This window comes from Papaver somniferum, chromosome 3 (genome assembly GCF_003573695.1).
Source record: "Papaver somniferum cultivar HN1 chromosome 3, ASM357369v1, whole genome shotgun sequence".
NCBI classification, from domain to species: Eukaryota; Viridiplantae; Streptophyta; class Magnoliopsida; order Ranunculales; family Papaveraceae; genus Papaver; species Papaver somniferum.
Genome location: NC_039360.1, coordinates 44,769,574 through 44,791,639, shown reverse-complemented (window position 1 = coordinate 44,791,639; position 22,066 = coordinate 44,769,574). Strand labels below are relative to the sequence as shown.

Sequence of the window (22,066 nt, the reverse complement as noted above, 5' to 3'; positions counted from 1 at the left end):
GTTGGCCTCAGTGAACCTAGAGAATGATCAAGGGTGCAGGATAATAAATGTAGTAATTGGACCAATTTGACTTGCTGTAATGCTACCAACTTACCATCAAATTTAGAACCATTAGTCCCCAGAGTAAATTTCATTTTCCACCATCTTCACTGGAAGAGAACTATATAATTTTTTTTCTTTTAACATATGCGCAACAGAATCAAAGGCAAGACTGGAACTCTGCAACCTAGAATATGCTCGGTATCCATTTACCATATCTATTGATCCATTGTAGGTGGTACATGTTCACATCATCTAAATGCCTCTGACATTAAGGTATTGCCGACATAAAAAGATCAGCTAATAACTCAAAAGAGCACAAACCACTTGATGAAAGGAGTAAGAGTAACAAAACAAAACACAAAAAAGGAGTAGGAGTATCAATATAGCCAGGGATGTGTATCGAGGAAACCGGTCAGACTGTCGCACTATACAAAAACAGCTCAAAATGGGGGGGAAATAAAAAAAAATTCAATTTTCAGTATTTTCAGCAAAACCTAGCTTTGGCTTGTTATATATGGTTGATATATTAAGCATTGTACCCTCGAATGTGCAGAAAAAGTTGGCCACTCGAGCTTTGGTCTTCATACCTATTGAAAGTAAATGGGTCATAAGATTCATCGCATCAATTTAAATTCACATATCATTGAATTTTCCATAAAAAAAATAAAATCAGTGAATTATAAAAACAAACGGTTCTAAAACCCGAAAACCCCATACACTTCAGGACTTCAGGCAATCTTTGTAACAAAAGTTCCAGCAAAAATCCAGGACCCTAGAATTTTATAGTTGTATATGCATTTCCACAGCTACTTAAATACAGATGAAGTTTTTCCATTTTATACTCGCAAAGATGAGAGCACAAACCAGATCGACAGATCTCGTATCTTTTGTATTTTCTGATCAGTAATTGAGTGGTTAAATGAAAACTAAGGGTGTATACGAGTTTTGACCTTCGGTCGCTGGTTTAAATACAGGACTGATACTATCCTAGCAAGTGAAAACTTGTGAATAGACCACAAACATCACCATTCTGTGGCAGCAGCTTGGGAAAAAAATAAAATCTTACCGAAATTGAGTATTCACTAACACATTGCAGCCATAGCTATATGATCTCGCCTGCCATGGATAAATTCTTGACAGAACAGGTCAAATTCCCCTTCCCTGATAGCATCCCTTATTTTCTGGAAGAAACGGAGGTAGTAGTGTGTATTGTGTCTACAGTACAAACAAGAAGCTAGTTATTGACCAGAACAAGGACAAGAGCAGAAAGGTTATAAACACCATCCACGTACACAGAGGGATAAAAAAGAGAAAGGATACAGAGAGAAGCATTTACATCTCTAGTAGAATCTGTGCCAGCATTTCGTGAACATTGATCAGGTGATTTATATATGCTCTTGTGTGATTCTTGCATGTATAGCAATCGCAGCCATCAACGATAGGTGATGCATCTTTCCTGGAGTGTTGGAGAAACAACATATCTTAGTAAATATAGCAAGTCATATCACCCAGCTGGGATGATTTTCTCCAGAAAAAGAATATGCCACATTAGCTGCTACCTAATGAATTCAATGTTGTAGTCAGATGAATGAGGATTGGAAGTAAAACATATGGATTAACTCACCTATAAATTGTAGCTCTCAGGTTTATCTTTGTGTAGTCACTACCAGAGCTATCAATCATATATGAATCAGAAAACTGTCTTTCACTTCTCTCGAGCGGAAAGGTTAGAGCAAAGCCTCCAAGTGTGAGTTGGTAAATATACCTGCATGGCAGCAAGTATTAATGAACTGAAGTTTAACGAAAAGATGAAGAAGGGAAGTTGTTGATTTTTATTGAACCACGTACGTCGAATCGAAAAGATCAATTCCGGACGCAACACCCTGTAAAATCTCCTCTGCAGAAAATAAAACAAGACATGACTTTGTTCCATAAGTTAAATTATGCAACTGTAAGACAATTTAAAAAAAATAAAGAAAGAATAACGTCATGTACCTGGAAGTCCCAATCCACAAATCTGGCGCGGCTTTTCTTTTGGCAGATTGTCCTGAAGTTATGACTATCAACATTAGCTCTCTAGAAATGATCAAACTTGGTTATTAAAACATGTAGCTCAAAGCCTCAAACTATGACTAGAAAAGATCATTAACACACATCGTGAAACTAATGAAAGAAGCTAAAGATGGATATATCTGGTTTGTCATTACACTGTCCTGAAGTCTATAAATTCAGATAGCCAATCAGACAATTAACCTGTTGCGATGATTGAAGTAGAGCATTATCTTGCCAAAACGAAGAAACGGAAAGGAAAAAACTAAGAAAACGGACGATTTGCGCTATTTTAGGTGAAAACGGTTGGTATGGCCATTTTTTACCATTATTGGGTGTTCCTGATCGTTCTTGAGAATGGCAGGAGACCATTGCTGTTACAACAGTCGTTCTTCGAACACTGACATATTGCAGTCAACTCAACTTCACTTCTTCTTTACTGACAGATACTAACTGAACCTCTTACGCCTGTCGAATTAGCTTCTAGAGTCTAGACAATAGGTCAACTAGCTCATGTCTCTTTCTTTCAGAATCCTTATGTTTTTACTTCCGAGTTCTCAAATCCAGATACGTACCGCATTATATCCACCTATTATTCCTCTTATTTACAACCTGATTTCTCACTTAGGCAACTTCTCTACACATATTGAGTTCTTACAACACACTATTAGCAAACAAGTATACAGTTTATATTATATTAACACTCCTTAAAGCGAGTCAAATGCTAAGGCCCATGAGCTCGGTCTTGCTGCGATCTGGAACATGATTCACTTAAGTGAAAGGAAAAAATGCATAAACTATGCTGTATGATTTCCTTCTCTTTTATATAATATTGTGTTTGTAGAGGATAGATATGCAAATGAGTGAAGAAACTTGAAATCATTTAGCAGAGAATCGGCAACTCACAACAACTGCATTCAAGAGAGCAGGGCCCTGCTCATCCATGCTGTCTCCGAGCCCAAAACCTCCAATCCAAAACCCTGCAGAATCACGTGTTTCCTAAACATTTCAGCGAGACTGAATTGACAGCGACGAAAAGAAATCAAACACATAATTGACTAGCGGTACCAGCCAACACAGTGATGTTAAAATCTTAGGATCAGCGATTGGAATTATACAATTTGGATTAATCATTACCACATTGATCCGACTCTAATGTAAAGATATTTTTCTATTGAATCATTGGATTCTGCACGTGAATCTTATGATTCCTGTTATAGTCTTTAAAGACTTTCTATCTTTTTTTTTCATTTTTCTGTTTGTTTATGGTGTACCTTTTTGAGGGTATATACTCTATTATGTTTAAAATCAAACCCGAACATTATATAGATATATAAAATAGCTAACTGGTCTCATTCGGAAAAAGATTATCAGTCTTTTTAAGCCTTGTCTTTTCTACTAGATAAGTAAGAATTCCACCGGAAAGTCTTTATGTCCACAATCAACATCCTTTTCTAAGCTAAGATTGCTTCGTATCCTTCTGAATACTGTACATTATAGATAGAAAAAGGAGAGATAGAAAGTCTTTAAAGGATACAAAAAAGACACATAAGATTCACATGCTATATTGAAACATTTAATATAGTAACCATTTGATGCTAGAATTGGATCAAAACTATTTGTTAAGGTTCGATTCAGATAGTATGATGCACAGCGTGAGTCCAGTAATTTTAAGATCAGTGTTAGTTTGGTTATATTATCTAACTGCGGGTTCCTGGTTCCCACGATACCGAACCAAGGGCACATTTATGGTTCCCATCCAAATGTGAGCTAACTGCCTACAAGTTTTCACTTATAAACAAAATCAAGTAGCTAATACATTAAAATTTCATGAGGCGTCTTTACTCTGCATCAAGTTTCGATGTGATGTGCCTGTGAATACAGTGTAAATAGGAAATACAAATCTAAAACCATGACTAAAAATTACCTGACACATTTCGCTTTGCCACTTCCTGTGCACATCGAATGCGCTCGTCAACATTAGATCCTCCAACAATAGCTCCCAAAACTGAGGTTCCACGGGCCTACATTGTATAAAGTAATCGTCATTAGATGGAGTTTCCATGACACCAGACCCAACAAAAAATCTTAAATGAATAAACGATATATACAGGGAACACATATACATTACCGACCTGGTCTAAGGAAATGCATTCGTCAAGCCAACGTATGGTTCGATCCACCGTAGTCTTATTCCTACTCTCAGATGCATAAGCAGGCACTTCATCTGCCAGGCTGGCCCATACGTTAGGTTTCAAGGATGAAACCATTTCTACATATTCAGAAGGTTTAATCTGTGAACATAATTGAGACAGGTATAGTTGAATAAACTTAATGAAAATGCCAATTAACAAAGTGAAAAAATTGAAGATAATTACCCTTGACTTAGAAAGGAATCACGTATATATGTGACTATCATTGTTATAAAAATATATATAGAGAGAGAGGGAGATAGGTATATTACGGATAGGCGGCCACAAGGTGTCTCAAAAGCAGCTCCAAACTTGTTAGTCGTCTCAGCAACCGGAAGACATACCATAGAATCCCTTGGAGAAGCAGAGAACCCATAATTTTGCAGACCTACCAGCTCGTGCAATCCCCCAATGTTTGATATAGTTTTACGTGAAGCGCCTTCAAAACTGCAGGGTTTCCAAATCATACGCATGAGCAAGTCAACAAAACCCTTAATGGCTAAGTATCGTTCAATCACTAGTCACTGGTGTTAAAATCAATACAACACATTGCAATAACAGTGTTTACTACCTAAAAACAGGTACACTGATTGGTTTAAACCTAAAACTTCTATTGAAAACTAGGCCACTTCATATAATCCATCTCTAAGGTTGTACCGGAATACTCCCAAAGTCCAATAGTGATTAAAATTCACAAGCAAAACCTCTCAAAACAGTACATTAAAAAGATACGACTGATAACAGAGATTGATTAATTTTAAACTAAATTTTCTTTTAAAAGGACAATCATGTAAAAGGGGTATCAACCTATCAACAACGCATTAAGAAAATAAATAAATAATAATAATCACACCATTCATGTAAACCTCACTGAAGCAAAACAACAAACACTTTTATGCAAGAACAGAAAATCATATATTTTACACTATAAATCACTAATTAAACTCAGTAAAACTACTTTTTGTGGAGATGGAGAGGTGGGTTTTGAGCAACTTACAAGTGCATAGGACTAACATGAAGAAGATGAGAATCAGGTGAGGGTAGAGAAAGAAGAAGATCAGGAGCAATGAAAACGGGTAGCCCTTTACGTGTAGTAAGAAGAAGAGAAGGTGTCTCTATTGGTAATGGGCAGTTGCTCAGTTGGAGAACTCCTGTCCGCGCTCTCCCACCATTACTCCATGCTTTCACTGCGAATTTCATACTTTATTCGCTTTCTTTTCTGTGTTCTCCTCTATGTTGAGTGTAAACCCCCAGAGGTTCTATTAATCTTTTTTTTATTGGAAGTTTTTTAACGCGCCGTTCTAGGCATATGTCTGTTACCCTATTAGGATGGTCTAGCTCTCTATGAGCAGACCGCCTGCAATAGGACTAGGAGGTGTATTAAAAGAAGCAAAGCTCCTGATTAATATGGTCCAAGACTCCAAGGTGGCCAGGTAGGGCTGCGGCTGCGCATAGGTTGCCTTTCGACCCGAACCAAACTTGGTCCAACGCGATGAAGGGAACAAAAAGGAAAAAGAAACCAGTCTACAGGTGGTTGGATTTGGTCCGAGATCAGGGGCGGAACTGCATATAGACTTGGGCTGGCTTAAATCCAAAAAATAAACTCACAATTTCACCATGGCTTTGAGTTTGGTAAAAAAGAAATCAAGCCTAAACATAGGCTTAAGCCACCCCACCAAATCCAACTAGTTTTCGAGTCACCCCACCCTTATTTTCCAGTTCTGCCACTGTCCGAAGATACAAAAAACCAAAATTAACAAACCATGAAAAACTTCGAAAATTAGCACCTATAAATTCTACATGGTTAGAATGATATTATATTGACCTATTGGCGATATTTCTCTTATGAAACCTAAACGACTATGAATTCGAAGCTAATTTTTTGGTGACATGTTTTTTTATAAAGCTCCATATTTCTATCAAAAATGACCGCAATCTGAGAGTATAAGACCACCATCTACCACTTTTAACATTAACCGTTGAAAACTCACAGTCGAAATTTAAATTTGTGGATTGTAAGAAAAATGGCGCCAAAACGTCAATATATTATCATTCTAACCATGTAATTGGATCATCATATATAAAATTATATAAGTTTAGCCATAAACATGGAAACTCTGATTGAAAATATAACTAGCATTGAATCATACAAGCATGTATATACATTTTTAGTTTATTTAGTTTCTATGAACAAAATATTTTTAAGACCTGCAGGTAGGAAATTTCTTAGGAATCACTTTTATTTACAGGGGGTTAGTCAAATGAGATTTCAAATGACTTTCATAGATTTCTCTAATCCATTGTTGGTCCATTGAGACTTTTGGTGAGTCTCGTAATGTCTCTTGTTATTGGTTAGAGACTTTTTTTAAGTCATTTAAATTCTCTGAAACTCCATGTTATTGGATTAGGATTTCATAAGGGTCACTCCAACATCCTTGTTATTCGAATGAGAATTGAAAGTCATTGATTTATTGTGTTTCAGGCATGGTAGAAATCTCTCCTCAAGAGGTGATATTCCTGGAGACTTGGAAACTTGGGTAATATTTGTTTTTGAGTAGGACCAATTTTTTGTTTGTTGGTTGGTTGGTTGGTTGGTTTGAGATGATGGACAAGTAACAGGCCATTTACGGAGTAAACCAGTGGCGAGATTCTATGGAAATAGAATGAATGTAGGATGAGTGAAATAAAAAAAAATGAAAATGAAAACATAAGCATAAGAAACAACGAGTTATTTTGACAATGAACATGTACTTTACTAGGTATTCATGGTAGCTTTATTTAGATTATAACGTGCATAATAAAGTAATTGGTAGATGATTTGAATATTTGATTAGATATTATACATTTTTTTGTCTTTACAAATTACAGAGACTCTTTACGAATATCATTTTTTTGTCTCTACAAGTCACAAAGACTCTCTAATATACTCTCAGAGAATCATTAGAAATATCTATATTTTTAGAGAATCTCCGGGAGTCACTCAAATATAAAATCTATGAAAGTATATATAAATCTCAATTGACTACCTCCCTTCTAATTTTCTTTTAACCTGTTTGAGTATTTCCTTAAGCACATATATTTTTAACTAGAGAGTTTTTTGCTTTTTTCCAAAGAAAAATTAGATATGGATGTGACCATGGACGAAAAAAATTGTGTAGTTGTAGTCTGCGGAATCATGGATCACTATTTCTCAGGCATCTCGTCAAAAGTATAATAGCATAACAACCTTAAAAACCGGAAATTCTTTTGTTTGGACATATAAAAGGTTATACGATGATGTAGATGGAGTTGAAGAGTTTAATGATACTTGTACCTATGAGTATATTGTGGTAAAAATTTAACCGTCCTTTGGAAAATAGTACTTTAATGGAACATCTTAGAAAAAGATGCACTAAGATTAAGTCTTGCAAAATTTAAGAAAAAACTACACAATGTTCGCCCTGCTTCCTCTATGATCATCACATAGAGCGGGCATGAGCAAATCTATTGGAACATACCACAAAATCCACACCATATGGCTCTTATTTTTCTTAGCCCATTGGGAAAGCTCATTGGTTGCACTATTTGCATCCCGGTTAACAAAAACAAACTCGATAGACTGAATCTTCATAATTAAGTTTTTATGTCTTGAAATAGAGAGTGAGTTCTCTGATTTTCCTGAAAAATTTCATCTTGATTTGTTCGTTGATGGCCGCTGCATCACTCTCAATTACAATCTTCTCATATTTTCTTTCCAAAGCTATTGTTGAAGCATTTCCAATTGATCTCACTTCTGCTTCTTTTGCTGAGAAACACACGAGGTGTGTTGATTCTGCATATATAAAATTACAAATATAATCTCTTATTAGAAAACCCTTTCCCCCAATCTGCGAATTAGGGTTCCAAGCCCATAGGTATTGAATTTAATCCACCTTGCAGGATAAGCAACCCAATCGGAATGTTGATCAGGATCCACAATTTGATTAGGAGCCACAATTGCAGAGATACGGTTGAGATAATATGGTTTATACGGTTGAAATACAGTAGGATGATGTCAATGTAAACAAAACTAGCCTAAAGTTTTTAAACAATGAATGGTATAGGAAAACAAACCTGAGAGAGGAATGATACCTCACCAATAAAAACTAAAAGGGGAAAATCCATATCATGTTAATTTATTCATTTTTTATAAAAAAAAATTCAATCATGCTTTGACCCCACTTATAATTTTTTATAAGAATAAAATATTTCTGGGAGAGAACTAATATCTTTTCCTCCCGTACCATAAGATTTGGGCATTCCCGTTATCCTTTGTGAGCTACCATATAGAATTGTTGATAACGAAGCTTTTAGGCATTATATTTAAGATCTCAATTCAAAATTTAACCTGATTCCAAGCAAATCCTAGTCCGTATAGGCCGAAGGGTCTTTTACATATTATGCGCAGAAGTGTGCATCATTGGCCTTTACTTCGTTTAGCACCATGGTGGTGCATTCTTAGATTAACAACGTCGCAACGATAATTATGCATTATCAAGCTCTCTAGATTAAGCAACGCGTCATAATGATGTTGTCACACATATATGCTTCACTGGATAAACTTTGAAGCTTATTGGTACATTTTCCCTAAATGCGCCCTCAACACACATGCCTTCCATGTATATGCCTTATTGACATTTTTAGAAGTAGAAAAATGGGATATGATGGAAATGAACCAAGTTCACCTGCTTTCGCGCCAACGAGTTATGGAAATAGCACTATAGTGGCATATAAACAATTCTGAGTTGATGCCCAACTTGAGTATTGCACCATAGTAGTGCAATATTTCTCTTGGACAACCTCCAACATGTGTGAAGCACCATGATGGTGCAACTTCTGTCCTGGGACAACATGCCTTTAATGCGCAACACAAGCTTTGAGATGAAACTTTATTTCATTCAATGACCTGTCTTTGAGCACGCGTTATGCGAAAAATACGGGTGTTATATTATCACCCACTTTAAAGAATTTCGTCCCCGAAATTCAAAACAAAAACTATTTGGGAAGAACTTCTTTAGTTTGATTTTCCTGAGCATACGTCACACATTTGATTCTCAAAAATCGCTCAAGGTTTCTTCAATATGCTGTGAATGAAAATTAACACCTTCTGAGCATCTGTCTCATACCGCATACGCAGGAATCCTGTAAACAGTTAGCATGCGTACCATACAACATACTCAGGATTGCCGAAATTGAAAAAGCGGGGGGTCTAACAACCACACCCAATATTTCTCTTAGCAATCTATATGGACAAACTCCAATATACTTTTCAGAGAATCAACTAGACAGTCAGATTCAATCTTAATAAAAAGTATATCAAAGAGTTATATCTCATTTCTCGATTCAATACTTACTCAAGCAAATAGAAATCTGCGAGTCTAATTGAATACAAGGGAAATCACTTGAACGGTACCAAAGACCAATGTTCAAGGATCAATCAATTGCAATCAACAACCAAAATCGATTCAACGCACAACCTGTGATATTTCAATTATACAACAAAATATAATGCGGAAAAGAAATAACACATACACCAGAAGTTTTTTTAACGAGGAAACCGCAAATGCAGAAAAACCACGGGACCTAGTCCAGATTGAACACACACTGTATTAAGTCGCTACAGACACTAGCATACTACAAACTAACTTTGACCTGGACTATAGTTGAACCCCAATCAATCTCACACTGATCCAAGGTACAGTTGCGCTCCTTACGTCTCTGATCCCAGCAGGATACTACGCACTTGATTCCCTTAGCTGATCTCACCCACAACTAAGAGTTGCTACGACCCAAAGACGAAGACTTTAATAAACAAATCTGTATCACACAGAAAAGTCTACATGAATAAATAAATCTGTCTCCCACAAAAATACCTACGAGTTTTGTTCCGTCTTTTGATAAATCAAAGTGAACGGGAACCAGTTGATATACCAGACTAATATTCTTAAAGAGCAGCCTAGAAATATCAATCACCTCACAATAATCTTAATCTTAATCACCTCCCAATAATCTTAAAGAGCAGCCTAGATATTGTGGAATCACAAACGATGAGACGAAGATGTTTGTGACTAGTTTTATATCTTGACCATAGAAGAAATTAATCTCAAGCCAATCCTTACGATTGTACTCAAATACGATAGAAACAACAAGATCAGATCACACAACTATATAGAAGATAGTTGGGTCTGGCTTCACAATCCCAATGAAGTCTTTAAGTCGTTAACCTACAGGGTCTCGATAGAAACCTAAGGTTAAAGGGGAATCGACTCTAGCTTACAACTAGTATCACACAGGAGGTGTAGGGATTAGGTTTCCCAGTTGTTAGAGTTATCCTTTACATAGTCTTCAAATCAGGGTTTGCAATCTAAGTTACCTTGGTAAAAAAGCATTCAATATTCACCGTTAGATGAAAACCTGATTAGATTCAAGCTAGTATCTTTCAACCGTTATATCGAACTTAGCTTGTTATACACACATGAAATGTAACTTCATTTAGGTTTGAGTAACCATACCTAAACGTGCACAAGTCGTTGGTTCAGCAGTAGTTAACCATAGGTTAGCCATATGAGCACTTTCATATTAACCTTATTCTTCTTTACCACAACTAGTTCGAATGACTCAAATGAACTAGTTAGAGAGTTTTTCAATTGCTTCGATCTCATAGAAGTATACAAGACATAATCGAAAGAAAAACAGTTTTGATTTACTCGAATCAATTCATGAACATTCTAGTCACGGTTCGCAAAGATTGCATTCCTTAATATATAAATGTCTTAGTTCACAAATTAAACTGTTTTTAGAAAATAACCTACTTAAGTATGCATACTGGTACGCGGACTTAAGTACCCGGATTAAGTTTTTTTCAGTTCACAAACTCTAGCTGAAATTTACGGGATGTGAACTTCCGGCAGTGCGTGTACTGGTACGCGGACTTTAGTTCCGGTTATCCTGAGCAGCAAAGTACGCATACTTTGGTTCAAGGATATTGGACTTACACACATATGAGTTGTCTCACAATGTTTATATGCAACTATGGTTATATATTCTAAACTCTCATTTCAATCATTGAAACATTCTTAGAGAACGTTATATAGTTGTTGTTTACAAACTATTTTTCGTCAAAGCGATTTTCAAGTGATTGAAAATAATATGACTTTCGTCACTAGTAAAGATGAACTTGGCCAAAGCGAAAGCTTACCAACACATATTTCGATAAATTGATAAGCGAGATAAACTCAGCTCGAAATGTACATGTGTATAATCATAGTCCATATAGCAATACGACTTTTGTCTCAAGATAGGAGAAAAGTATACTTTTGAGTGATAGATAAGTTCAAGTATCCACATACCTTTTTGTCGATGAAGTTCCACCACTTCCTTGAGTAGTTCTTCGTCTTTGCATGATGAACACCATGGAGTGTAGAGCTCAACTACACTTTCTATCCTAGTCCGAGACTTAGCTGTTAGTAGACTAGAAATTAAGACTTATAGTTTTGGCAACTAAACTTGACAAACAAGCTTGATATAGAAACACTTGCGAGTTCGACCGAGCAGTGCTATAACAATCTCCCCCTTTGTAAATTTTAGTGAAAAAACTACCAATACATATGGAATACAAAATAAATAAACTTTGCAGCTTCTCTTCCACATGCATGATCTCCTTGGTTCTTTAACATTACTCGAAATCTTCGTCACTTCCAAGCACTCCAATGATTCCAAAGATATTCAACGCAGCATCATCGTTGTTGAAGATCCGTATCCATAACAATGAGATAGCAAAAGCTCTCGATCATTGTTACACAATGTCATAGTATTATTACACAACATAAAAGTTCAATTTCATCACAACTTCGACAACAATACTATGGTGATATGTATCACTCCCCCTTAGTCAATACTTCATCTCACATGAAAACCACACCCCTTACATAATGATCCGAAAACCATAAGTATTTGTAGTGCGAACTACACATTAATTCTCCCCCTTTTTGTCAATAAAATTGGCAAAGGTAGGAAAACTAGTGGGATCCTCATGAAATTTCCATAGAGACACTTCATGACCAAAAGAAAGTGCATATCAACTTTTTAGATGCAATCATATAGCCGAAGCTAATTGCTTTCATCAAGGAGTTTATAAAGATACAAGATAACTCCTATAATATTCCACATCCGCATTCCCCACAAATATTTGGCAATTAAGCACAAGTTCAATTAAGAACTCTCCCCCATCGAATGTCATTCTCGAGAGAACAACGACCTTACTTTCACAAGAGAAGAAGGATTTCTTTCGACATTAACAAATCAAATAATAGTATGAATTTGTATCCAAAAACTCAATTAAATTAACCACAAGAGAACCCATGATTAATTTAATCGGAAATGCTCAACATAAGAGAATTTACGGAGCCGCACAGTACATACATAAAAATGTGGATCAGGGAAGATCAATATTGTGGGATAGACAAAGATTCATTCTATTTCTCATCACCATTTGCACAATGACATATAATAGACATAATCTTTGTAAACAAAAGCTCATCTTATCTTCCATCAGTATTTGCATAATGACATGCAATAGGCTTATCTTTTGTTTTTTGTCGAAAGTTCATTCAATACTTTATCAATACTTGCATATCGACATACGAAAGACTTAACTTTTGACTACGTATGGGACAATCATAGTTCACAGACGCAAACACACATATCATATAACAAGTTGCAATATATAAAACCATAAAGATGAATACTGCAAACACAATATTTTCCCTTAAAAGGTAGAATCAATCTTTTTTGCACGGATTTACACCAAGATTGGTTACCAAAGGCGTATAAAAATATTTTATTAACAAAGAAGAACATACAAAGTCATTAAAAACCATGCATCATAGTTCACATAAGATTATTGTGAACATTCAAGAATCTCATAGCAATGTGTACTACTGCCCATTCTTGAACTTTCTTCTTTGTGATTCACCAACATCATTATTGTAAAAGCTACAAATGAGCTTAGAAGAGAATTACTCCAAGAATCCAAGTGCCCAAGTCCAACAGAAGCAGAACAAGTGCGACGAAACGGAGCAAAACACTCAAAAACAAGATACGGGACAAAGACTAACCTCAACTCATCCAAAATTAGGATTTCTCATCACCATTTTGAAGAGAATCCGAAGAGGAAGAAAATGCAAAAAGAATGAGGTTATTCTGAGTTCGTACGAAGAAGTTACGGCCAAAACAAGTTTGCCGAAAAACGACATCTACATGTATGCATACGGGTTTGCAAACGAATTTTCGTGTCCTGGAGAAGTATGTAAACGGGTATGCATACTAAAACCCCTGGATTTTGACTTTAAATGATGGTATGCATACCTGGTATGTGTACCATGAAGTCCAAACATCCCGAACTACTATTTTCAAACCTAAGCATTTAAGAACCTTAAACACAGATCAACTTAGGTAGAAATGAACGATAAGAAAGGTACATGGATCATTATAAGTACTCTAAGCAAATAAAAACAAAAATATTGCTCAAGTTTATAGACATACCTTTTTAGAAGAATCCAATCGGAGTCTATAGCCTTACCAAACATAATCTGTATGCCCCAATTCTCGTGCTTCCCTCACCGTATACATAGCATGGCATTCCTTGGTGGGGATGCACTTACAACACACTCAAGTTGTGTTGAGTTGAACAATGTCTTGCTCATCACAAGTGACTTTTGGATTATCATGAAAGAGATCGCTTTTAGAACCTTTCACATCCAAATCCATCTTTTCAAAGAACTTATTAAGTTCCAACATCATGGATACTGCTTTCTCCATAGTCATGGAATTTTCTGGGAGATCATTCCTTTTCACACTCAGAACATCATTGACTTTCTTTGGTATCCACTTCTAAGTGCATTTAGGAACAACTGGAACCTTCTTCCCATTACTCTCTTCTAGAATTCTCGGAAGAGAATTGGATTGACTATTCTTTTGCAAGTTAGTCTTTCTCCAATTGGGAGCATCGGATCTTGTCTTTGTCTTTAATAAGTTATCCTTTTGATAACCATTACGATTGTGAAAAGGATTCGTATGACTTTTATAGGCAAATCTAGTTTTATCACAACATTGATTCCTTTGCCTAAAGGTTGGACAGTTACAACCTCTAACGTTAAGGGGATTAGTCTTAACATATGATATTGGTTTCAAAACTTATTGTGATGACCAAACGAGAACATCATGAAGTTTCTCATTCCTTATACGGAACCGACACTTCTTTTCCAGGTGACCTTTATTTCCGCAATAGTGGCAAACATAAGGAATATTCTTACCTCGATCCGTGTGTGTTGACTTTGGAGTTTGATATACTTTTCTCTTTTGAACCTTAACTTCCGGTGAAGGTATTTCACTTTTGCCACCAGTGGAAACCTTTTGTTGAGAAGAATCACTAGCCTTGACAAATTTTACCTTTTTGATAATATTTGGAGCATCTATTCCTTTATAGCCCAATCCTCGTGTATCACGGTGATTTTTACTTGCTCCTAGGATAGTGGTTAACTTGCTTGAACTAGTATTGAACTTTTTCAAGTCATCTTCCAACATCTTGATTTTATCAAGAGCAGCAGCTAAATCATCCTCAAAACGTTTTTCTCGAGCGAGAAAAGCGCTTTCTCTGTCATCAAAACTAACTTGTTGAGAGTTAATCCTTTCTTCAGATTCTGCAAGTTTCTCTTCCAACGAAAAGTACTTTTGATAAAGATTATCGCATTCAAGTGACTTCATACGTAGGTGTTCTTCAGAATCCTTGAGGATCGATTCGTTAGAACGATTCGGAGCATAAACACCTGCGTAACATCTTCTTCTATTTTTTTTTTTGAAAAGCAAAGAACCTTTTCATTAATGAGATTTCAAGGTCACAATGAGTTTAAGACCGAAAATAAGAGAATACAAAATAACAGAAACATACCGTAAGAGTACCATACCGAGAAATCCGACAAGACAAAGAGAAGGATTACCGGAGTAAGACAAATACAAGTATGAATAAGATCCGATTAAATCGGAAGAAGGATGGTTTTTCTCGGAATTAAATTCCAACCATTTAATTTGTTTTTCTTCTTTAGAAATAAATGCTCCCAAAGTAGGAGTGATTTGCTCAAACATCTTGTAAATAGTGATGAAGCTTCCGTCGTCAAAAAGACTACCAATGAAGATTTCGTCGCCGGATAAGTTGATGATGAAGATTCCGATGAAGAGCTCGTCGCCGGAGACAACAAAGATGGAGATTTCGTCGTTGGAGAGCATCACTATTGATCTTAGAACCCAACCCGATAACCCAAAATCGCCATTAAAGCGAAGATAAACCTCAAAAGAGTAGATAAAACCACCAAAACGGTGTAGATAAGTAGAAAGCAAGGAATAATGAAGAAATATGCTCAGATCTAGTCCAAAAATGGACTAGATCTGAGCAGAGAAGGATTATTTTTTGATGGTTTTGTTGAGAAGAAGAAGGAGTGAGAGAGAGGAGAGAGAGAAAATAATTAAGCTACTCGTAACATCTTCTCAATTGCTTGTTTTTCAACAGAGAGGAGTCAGAAGAGGTGTGACATGAGAAGTTGTCATCTTCCTCTTTTCCAATGAATTCAAAACCTTAACATACTCTGAGACTTCCTCATCAACCTCTCTATCAATATCTGAATCACCTTCATCAGAAAGTTTATCCAACAGTTCTTCTAGGAGTGTTTCCCAGTTATCAACAGTTTTTACATTAAGAGAATGTTTAGATATTGACATAGATGTGACAGTTCTCTCAGGTGAATCCAAGCTTTGAAAAACATCTTGTAGTTTCTGGCCTGGTACGTTATTAGAGATAGACTCGTCCATAATCAGATCACTACAAACACATACTTATAAGGTCTTAAATGTGTTTGCCTACTCGCATACTAATTGAAAAAGTGGGGGTCTAACAACCACACCAAATATTTCGCTTAACAATCTGTATAGACAAACTCCAACATACTTTTCAGAGAATCAACTAGACAGACAGACTCAATCTTAATAAAAAGTATATCAAAGAGTTATATCTCGATTTCTCGATTCAATACTTACTCAAGCAAATAGAAATCTGCGAGTATAATTGAATACAAGAGAAATCACTTGAACGGTACCAAATACCAATGTTCAAGGATCAATTAATTACAATCAACAACCAAAGGTTGGATTTACCAATTAATCAATTCAACGCACAACCTGTGATATTTCAATTATACAACAAAATATAATGCGGAAAAGAAATAACACATACATCAGAAGTTTTATAAACGAGGAAACCGCAAATGCAGAAAAATCCCGGGACCTAGTCCAGATTGAACACACAATGTATTAAGCCGCTACAGACACTAGCATATTACAAACTAACTTCGGTATGGACTGTAGTTGAACCCCAATCAATCTCACCCTGATCCAAGGTACAGTTGCGCTCCTTACGTCTCTGATCCCAGCAGGATACTACGCACTTGATTCCCTTAGCTGATCTCACCCACAACTAAGAGTTGCTACGACCCAAAGACGAAGACTTTAATAAACAAATCTGTATGACACGGAAAAGTCTACATGAATATATAAATCTGTCTCCCACAGAAATACCTACGAGTTTTGTTTCGTCTTTTGATAAATCAAGGTGAACATGAACCAATTGATATACCTGACTTGTATTCCCGAAGAACATCCTAGAAATATCAATCACCTCACAATAATCTTAATCGACTAGCGAAACAAGATATTGTGGAATCACAAACGATGAGACGAAGATGTTTGTGACTACTTTTCTATCTTGCCCATCGGAGAATTAATCTCAAGCCAATCCTTACGATTGTACTCAAATACGATAGAAACAACAAGATCGGATCACACAACTATATAGAAGATAGTTGGGTTTGTCTTCACAATCCCAATGAAGTCTTTAAGTCATTAACCTACAGGGTCTCGATAGAAACCTAAGGTAAAAAGATAATCGAGTCTAGCTTACAACTAGTATCACACAGGAGGTGTGGGGATTAGGTTTCTCAGTTGTTAGATTTATCCTATATATAGTCTTCAAATCAGGGTTTGCAATCTAAGTTACCTTGGTAACAAAGCATTCAATATTCACCGTTAGATGAAAACCTGATTAGATTCAAGATAATATCTTTCAACCTTAGATCGAACTTAGCTTGTTATACACACATGAAATGTAACTTCATTTAGGTTTAAGTAACCGTACCTAAATGTGTACAAGTCGTTGGTTCAACGTTAGTTAACCATAGGTTAGCCATATGAGCACTTTCATATCAACCTTATTCGTCTTTACCACAACTAGTTCAAATGACTCAAATGAACTAGTTAGAGAGTTGTTTAATTGCTTAGATCTCATAGAAGTATACAAGACACAATCGAAACAAAAACAGTTTTGATTCACTCGAATCAATACATGAACATTATAGCCACGGTTTGCAAAGATTGCATTCCTTAATTTATAAATGTCTTAGTTCACGAATTAAACTGTTTTTAGAAAATAACATACTTAAGTACGCATACTGGTACGCGGACTTAAGTACCCGGATTAAGTTTTTTTCAGTTCACAAACTCCAGCAGAAATTCACGGGATGTGAACTTCCGGCAGTGCGGATACTGGTACGCGGACTTTAATTCCGGTTATCCTGAGCAGTGAAGTACACATATTTTGGTTCAAGGATATTAGACTTACACACATATGAGTTGTCTCACAATATTTGTATGCAACTATGGTTATGTATTCTAAACTCTCATTTCAATCATTTAAACATTCTTAGAGAATGTTATATAGTTTTTCTTCACGAACTATTTTCCTTCAAAGCGATTTTCAAGTGATTGAAACTAATATGACTTTCGTCACTAGTAAAGATGAACTTGACTAAAGCGAAAGCTTACCAACACATATTTCGATAAATAGATAAGCGAGATAAACTCAGCTCGAAATAGTACATGTGTATAATCATAGTCTATATAGCAATACGACTTTTGTCTCAAGATAGGAGATAAAGTAGACTTTTGAGTGATATATAAGTTCAACTCTCCACATACCTTTTTGTCGATGAAGTTCCACCAGTTCCTTGAGTAGTTCTTCGTCTTTGCATGATGAACACAGTGGAGTATAGAGCTCAACTGCACTTTCTATCCTAGTCCAAGACTTAGCTATTAGTAGACTAGAAATCAAGACTTATAGTTTTGGCAACTAAACTTGATAAACAAGCTTGAGATAGCAACGCTTGCGAGTTCGACCGAGCAGTGCTCTAACAATCTCCCCCTTTGTCAATTTTAGTGACAAAACTATCAATACATATTGAATACAAAATAAATAAACTTTGCAGCTTCTCTTCCACATGCATGATCTCCTTGGTTCTTCAACATTACTCGAAATCTTCGTCACTTCCAATTACTCCAATGATTCCAAAGATATTCAATGCAACATCATCGTTGTTGAAGATTCGTAGCCATAACAATGAGAAAACAAAAGCTCTTGATCATTGTTACACAGTGTCATGTAACAAATATACTATGGTGATATGTATCACTCCCCCTTAGTCAATACTTCATCTCACATGAAAACTACCCCCCCTTACATAATGATCCAAAATCCATATGTATTTGTAGTGCGACTACACATTAATTCTCCCCCTTTTTGTCAATAAAATTGGCGAAGGTACGAAAACTAGTGGGATCCTCATGAAATTTCCATAGAGACACTTCATGACCAAAAGAAAGTACATATCAACTTTTTAGATGCAATCATATAGCCGAAGCTAAATGCTTTCATCAAGGAGTTTATAAAGATACAAGATAACCCCTATAATATTCCACATTCGCACTCCCCACAAAGATTTGGCAATTAAGCACAAGTTAAATTAAGAACTCTCCCCCATCAAATGTCATTCTCGAGAGAACAACAAGAGCGACCTTACTTTCACAAGAAAAGAAGGATTTCTTTGGACACTAATAAATCACATAAGAGTATGAATTTGTATCCAAAAACTCAATTAAATTAACCACAAGAGAACCCATGATTAATTTAGTCGTAAATGCTCAACATAAGAGAACTTACGGAGCCGCACAATACATACATAAAAATGTGGATCAGGAAAGATTAATACCGTGGAACAGACAAAGATTCATTCTATTTCTCATCACCGTTTGCATAATGACAAATAATAGACATAATCTTTGTAAACAAAAGATCATCCTATCTTCCATCAATATTTGCATAATGACATGCAATAGGCTTATCTTTTGTTTTTTGTCGAAAGTTCATTCAATCCTTTATCAATACTTGCATATCGACATACGAAAGACTTAACTTTTGACCACGTATGGGACAAGCATAGTTCACGGACGCAAACACACATATCCCATAACAAGTTGCAATATATAAAAACATAAAGATTAATACTGCAAACACAATCTTTGCCCTTAGAAGGTAGAATCAATCTTTTTTGCACGGATTTACACCAAGAGTGGTTACCAAAGGCGTATAAAAATATTTTCTTAACAAAGAAGAACATACATTAAAGACCATGCATCATAGTTCACATAAGATGATTGTGAACATTCAAGAATCTCATAGAAATGCGTACTACTACCCATTCTTGAACTTTCTTCTTTGTGATTCACCAACATCATTCTTGTAAAAGCTACAAATGAGCTTAGAAGAGAATTACTCCAAGAATCCAAGTGCCCAAGTGACAATGCGGCCACACCCAATAATTCGTATGGAAATCTTAAAGGACTTACTCCAATATACTTTCTAGAGAATCAACTCGACAGTCAGACTCAATATAGAGTAAAGTACATCAAAGAGTTTAATATCTCTAACTCTTAATTCAATCCGCAATCAGAAAATAGAAATCTGCGAGCCCGATTGAATAAGAGGAGTAACTTGAATGGTACCAAAGACCAATGTTCAAGTGTCAATCAATGTAAATCAACAACCCAAGGTTGGATATTCTAATTGATTGATCTTAACGCACAACCTGTGATATTTCAATTATATTACAAAATATAATGCGGAAAAGAAATAACACAGACACCAGAATTTTGTTAACGAGGAAACCGCAAATGCAGAAAACCCCCGGGACCTAGTCCATATTGAACACCACACTGTATTAAGCCGTTACAGGCACTAGCCTACTACCAATTAACTTCGGACTGAACTGTAGTTGAACCCTAATCAATCTCAAACTGATTCAAGGTACAGTTGCGCTCCTTACGTCTCTGATCCCAGCAGGATACTACGCACTTTATTCACTTAGTTGATCTCACACACAACCAAGAGTTGCTACGACCCAAAGTCGAAGACTTGATAGACAAATCTGTCTCACACAGAAAAGTCTATAGGATTGAATAAATCTGTCCCCCACAGAAATACCCAAGAGTTTTTGTTCCGTCTTTTGATAAATCAAGGTGAACTGGAACCAATTAATAACCCGGACTTATATTCCCGAAGAACAGCCTAGAATTATCAATCACCTCACAATAAACTTAATCGACTAGCGAAACAAGTTATTGTGGAATCACAAAAGATGAGACGAAGTGTTTGCAATTACTTTTCTATCTTGCCTATCGGAGATATAAAATCTCAATCCAATTATCTCAATTGTACTCAACACGATAGAAACAACAAGATCAGATCACGTAACTACAAAGATAATAGTTGGGTCTGGCTTCACAATCCCAATGAAGTTTTCAAGTCGTTAACCTACAGGGTCTCGAGAAGAAACCTAAGGTTAAAGGAGAATCGACTCTAGTTATGCAACTAGTATCACACATGAGGTGTGAGGATTAGGTTTACCAGTTGCTAGTGTTCTCCCTTATATAGTTTTCAAATCAAGGTTTGCAATCAATGCTACCTTGGTAACAAAGCATTCAATATTCGTCGTTAGATGAAAACCTGATTAGATTCAAGCTAATATCTTTCAATCATTAGATTGAACTTAGCTTGTTATACACAAATCAAATGTGCCTTCATTTAGATATGGGTAACCGTACCTAAACGTGTACACTTGGTTGGCTCAACAATAGTTAGACGAAGTTATCCATATGAATACTTTCATATCAACCTTGTTCATCTTTATAACAACTAGTTCAAATGACTCAAATGAAACTAGTTATAAAGTTGTTCAATTGCTTATATTCTCATAGAAGTATACAAGACACAATTGAAGCAAAATCGATTTTGGTTCACTCGAATCAATTCATGAATACTATAGCCACGGTTTGAAAAATATTGCATTCCTGATTATATAAATGTAAGGACCCTCAAGCTCATCAACGCTATTAGACCAGTCAAGAGACGATTACGCTGCTAATGACTCGATTAATTAGAGACGAACGTTAATTATTACGAATTAATCTAACAACGATGTAGATATGAAACTAGTATCACTAAATAGGTCTCGAAAAGTTATGTGTAATGGACTTCTCGAATGTGTCTTCCGAATACCGGACGAAGAGGAAATCATCAGATACGTGTGAAGGGAAAAATAATCATTTTTCATTTAGACTGCTTGGGTGCCCGTATCAATCTTCTGGGTGCCTAAATTATTTTCTTTTGGCCTTATCATCACCAAAACGTGTTGGAGAAATTCATTTTCTCTGTTTTTCTTTCTCTTTCCTCTTCTTCTCTCTTTTTCTCCTCGTTTCTTCATCCGTTGGTGAATTAGGAATCTGAATTAGAGATTTTTGTGATCAAGAGAAGCTAGGAGCGATCAAAGGTT

At 36.0% G+C, this 22,066-nt stretch overlaps 1 protein-coding gene across 1 annotated transcript; it reads right to left on the bottom strand.

The window, feature by feature from the left end:
* Nucleotides 1-248: 248 nt before the first annotated feature.
* Nucleotides 249-5,561, bottom strand: LOC113361212 (queuine tRNA-ribosyltransferase accessory subunit 2-like). The gene is made up of 11 exons (XM_026604529.1): nt 5,281-5,561; nt 4,556-4,730; nt 4,227-4,385; nt 4,019-4,115; nt 2,998-3,071; nt 2,038-2,089; nt 1,891-1,939; nt 1,667-1,807; nt 1,379-1,498; nt 1,109-1,257; nt 249-629 (listed from the first exon to the last, which is right to left on the bottom strand). Exons 1-10 carry the CDS (start codon nt 5,481-5,483, stop codon nt 1,125-1,127), a joined length of 1,203 nt encoding a protein of 400 aa, XP_026460314.1. The 5' UTR covers nt 5,484-5,561; the 3' UTR covers nt 249-629; nt 1,109-1,124.
* Nucleotides 5,562-22,066: the final 16,505 nt, after the last annotated feature.